Source organism: Cervus canadensis, chromosome 31 (assembly GCF_019320065.1).
Source record: "Cervus canadensis isolate Bull #8, Minnesota chromosome 31, ASM1932006v1, whole genome shotgun sequence".
Classification (NCBI taxonomy): Eukaryota; Metazoa; Chordata; class Mammalia; order Artiodactyla; family Cervidae; genus Cervus; species Cervus canadensis.
The window spans coordinates 37,647,497-37,651,613 of NC_057416.1; the positions used below are offsets into that span (position 1 = coordinate 37,647,497).

Consider the following 4,117-nt stretch of genomic DNA (forward strand, 5'->3'; position numbering starts at 1 on the left):
CAGGCTATGGAGATAAAGTGCTACGGCAAAGGTCAGCAGGAGGGTAACACACACAGCCCGTTAACATCTCACGTCTGTGCCCCCAGCCTCCCAGGAAACCGGTGGCAGCACTGAGAGACATTTTTGGTCGTCACCGCTGGGGAAGGAGGGGGCACTGGAATCTAGTGGGCGGGAACTCGGATGCTGTGAAGCATCGTAGGATGTACAGGACAGCCTCCTCTTTCCTCAACAAAGAAGCACCCTGCGCAAAACATCCATGGTGCCAAGGCTGAGAAACCCGGACAAGAATAAACAGTGCCTGGGTATTGTTATATAAAAATATGCATTTATATAAATGTATTATTTCTCAATGCAGTTTATAACAGTTAAAAACATCAATATTTAATTACAAGTGATTTGTCCTACATGCCAGCAATACAAAGTGTTGCATTAGTACCGCCGAAACCAAAGGAATTAGTGAGCGCAATTCGTCTTTTCTCAGCTTTCCATTCCTGTGCCTTGAGTGGCACGTAATTGAGATCAAACTGCGGCTCTGTGCAGTCCAGGTTTAGAGTAGGCGGCAGTTTCCGATGATGACAAGCCAGGGCGGTAAAGGCGGCCTCGGCCGCCCCGGCAGCCCCCAGGAGGTGCCCCGTGGCCCCCTTGGTGGAGGAGACGGCAAGGGCGCGCGCGTGGTCTTTGAAAAGCTGTTTGATAGCTTTGTTTTCAGCAGCGTCTCCCAGAGGCGTGGAAGTAGCGTGTGCGTTGATGTAGGTTACCTCCTCAGGTTGGATGCCTGCATCTTTTACAGCAGCGGCCATGCATCTAATAAATAAGAAAAAAGCAGTTGGACTCATCAGAACGACATTTCATTTTAACAAGGTATTCAGCATCTGTGGGCTTCTCCAGTGGTTCAGTGGTAGAGAACCCACCTGCCAACGCAGGAGACATGGGTTCAATCCCTGGGTCGGGAAGATCCCCTGGAGAAGGGAATGGCAACCCACTCCAGTATTCTTACCTGGAGAATCCCCATGGACAGAGGAGCCTGGCAGGCTACAGTCCATGGGGTCACAAAGAGTCAAACATGACTGAGTGACTGAACACGCACTCATTGTCCGTATGACTACAGATAATGGCTACAGAAATATCCAGGTACACTGGATAAAAAGAACCCGTTATGTTCCCATAACAGAACAGCATCTTGGATTACCACGTGCACTAGAATGCCCTCTGCATGGGAATACCAAGGCACCCCCAGTACCCTGGACTGATTCATCACTGTGACATAAACATATAAACCTATGGATTTTATAATCTCTAATAAAACATATTTCCATTTTATTTGAACTGACCTTATTTCCTAGAGGAAAAAGTAAGGTAGACTCAACCCCAGAATAATTTTTCTTTGGGGAATTTCTTATCAGTGGAGAATGCATACAGAGTTAAAATAAGGAGAAAAGATTTATAACTATGTTTTAATTTTTTCTTTCACATTTAAATGTAAAGCTTTGCATATTTGCCAATAATCTAAAAAAAGTCCGTGCCATCACTTTAATGCTTCAAATATCTTTCAAAACCTTCTTATTCAGGCCATAAGAATTCTAAGTGAATGAAGAAGTACAAAGCCAAACCTCCAAACAGACAAATTTAAAAGTAAAATATTTCAAAATAAATAAATAAATAAAACATTTCTCTGGGAAAACCTCTGAAAATCTCATGGATATTAGCACCTCCTTATTCAGTTCCGGGCTGCCTCGATTTCCTTAAAAGGTAGCTCAGAGTATAACCGGAAGTGTGATGAAGGGTTTCAGCGAAATACGACCGTCTCCTGATCCAGCTGGCTGCTACGCTTGACATTTCCAGTACCAGCAACTACTCAATAAAACTCAAAAGGATATTCAAACGTTTTCAAACACGGTAAGGCAAAGAAAACACTGTTCAGTCTAAAACAGAGACAGCACACCAAGGCCGGATACGACCATTTCCACTAAGTTGAGACTCCAACGGTCTTATCTGAAGAAATGGGAACAAACGAGCAGTCTTTACCTGAAGGCACCCTCTCCTCCAGGGTCGGGGGCGGTTATGTGGCCGGCATCCCCGGAGAGTCCGTAGCCCACGATCTCGGCGTAGACCCGGGCCCCTCTGCGGAGCGCATGCCCGTGTTCCTCCAGGACCAGCACGGCCGCGCCTTCTCCCATTACAAACCCGTCCCTCTGGGGGTGAAACGGCCGACAGGCGGACTTCGGATCCGCGTTTGTGCTCAGAGCGCGAGCTCTGGCGAACCCAGCGAGGGACAGGGGGCTGATGCAAGCATCTGCTCCCCCGGCCACCATCACGTCCGCATCTCCGTGGGCTACGAACCTGAACGAGTCTCCCACCGCGTGAGCCCCGGTGGTGCAGGCCGTGGAGACCGCGTGGTTGGGGCCCTTGAGCTTATGGCGGATGCTGACCTGGCCTGCTGCCATGTTGACCAGAATCTTAGGGACGAAGAATGGGCTGACTTTACTGTAACCTTTGGTCTGAAACGTCAAAGCGGTTTCGGAAATCACCTCCAGAGGAACCATTCCCATGCCGATTGCGACACCTGTAGCCGCCTGATCAGCTTCTGATTGAGGGTGCCAGCCCGCATCTTTTAAGGCTAACTCAGCGGCCGCGATGGCCATCACCGTGGGAGGCGACATGGCCTTGGTATCTGACTTGGGCACAAAGTTTTGCTCGTTGAACTGCCCTTCATCACAACCTCTTGGCACATAAGCGGCAACGCTGCACGGAATGCTCTGGTACTCCTCGCCAATCAGGGAGACTATTCCACTCTCTCCCCGGACAAGGCGGTCCCACACCAGCTGAGTTCCAACGCCAAGAGGGGTCACTAAACCGATGCCGGTGACGACGACTCGCCGACGCAATCCGGGTGCTGGCGCGGTTGCCAAGAACCGCCTTTCGTTTATTAATCGCTGGCATGATCCTGCACGTATCAGATGACATTTGGTAATCCTTAGGAAACTTTGCAAGCCGTCTGACAGCATGGTTGAGATTCAGAGGGTCAGCACCTTTCCTGTAACAGACCACAACAAGCCCAGCAGGTATGGTCACTGTGGTTTAAAACACCTTAAAAGGTCTAGGAAACAACATCCAGGGTGTGGTTTTCAGGCGCTCGGTTGTGAGCTGTTAAGGGAACGCAGGGAAAATAACGTTATGTCATTTTAATTTATACTTATCATCGAACCACCTGTTTGGACGCATCCCTTTTCAGACTCCAATTACCCTAAGATATTAGAAGACAGAGTGAAACGACGATTCATTCGAATCACATAAACAGAACTTGACTATGGAAAACACACGGGCATTCCTGGCCTGATACAGGCTGCGGAAAGCATCCTTTTGCAGGATGACCAAGACCGTATTACATTTAATGCTCCTGGTGTTAGCGGCGTAAAACACATTTCGGGCCGTAGTGTTCGAGGTAGGGGTGAGAGGACTTTTTGGATCCTCAGCAGGGAATCAGGATTTCTGCGACCGCGAAGGCCAAGGGCGAGGGGAGGCCGGGGACAAGGGACGGTGGCCAACTCCCAGCACCGCCTCAGACACCCGAGGAGAGCGTGGAGAGAGGAACAGACAGTAGGCCCTGGTCCTCCACGCTGCTCTCCGCACCCGCCCCCAACCCGATGGGGCGCCGGAGCGCGAAAGCCAAAGAGGGGCGAGCGGCCACTACCTGCACCTGGTGCAGCCCGCGCAGCCGCGGTTCCCGGCGCCCGACGGGCGATGCGCACGCGCACAGGCACGTCCGCGAGGGCGCGCACGCACGAACGCGAGAGCGCGTGCGTGTGCGTGCACGCCCCCGGTGCGCGCGCCCGCCGGCCCGAGCGCCCTTCCCCCGCGTCCCCTTGGCGGAGGTCAGACCTTCCTGGAGGCGGATCCCGGCTCGGGGCCTGTGGCCACGTCGGCCGCTCCAAGATAAGCTGGAACGCACACGAAATGCAAGGAGAGAGCATTTTGCCCGTCAAGAGGGGATTTTTTATTTTTTTCTAATAATGCCCAAATAGTCTCCTGTTGTGGGGAAAAGGGGCACCGTCAGATTCTGCTGGACTCCTAGGGAAGAGTTAAAGACGTTCCTGAGTCCTTCCAGTGATGTCTGGGT

At 51.4% G+C, this 4,117-nt stretch overlaps 1 protein-coding gene across 1 annotated transcript; it reads right to left on the reverse strand.

Moving 5' to 3' along the window:
• Positions 1–365: 365 nt before the first annotated feature.
• On the reverse strand, positions 366–3,761 carry OXSM (3-oxoacyl-ACP synthase, mitochondrial). Its single transcript, XM_043454599.1, has 3 exons — positions 3,692–3,761; positions 2,026–3,144; positions 366–804 (listed from the first exon to the last, which is right to left on the reverse strand). Exons 2-3 carry the CDS (start codon positions 3,003–3,005, stop codon positions 402–404), a joined length of 1,383 nt encoding a protein of 460 aa, XP_043310534.1. The 5' UTR covers positions 3,006–3,144; positions 3,692–3,761; the 3' UTR covers positions 366–401.
• Between the last annotated feature and the right edge of the window lie 356 nt (positions 3,762–4,117).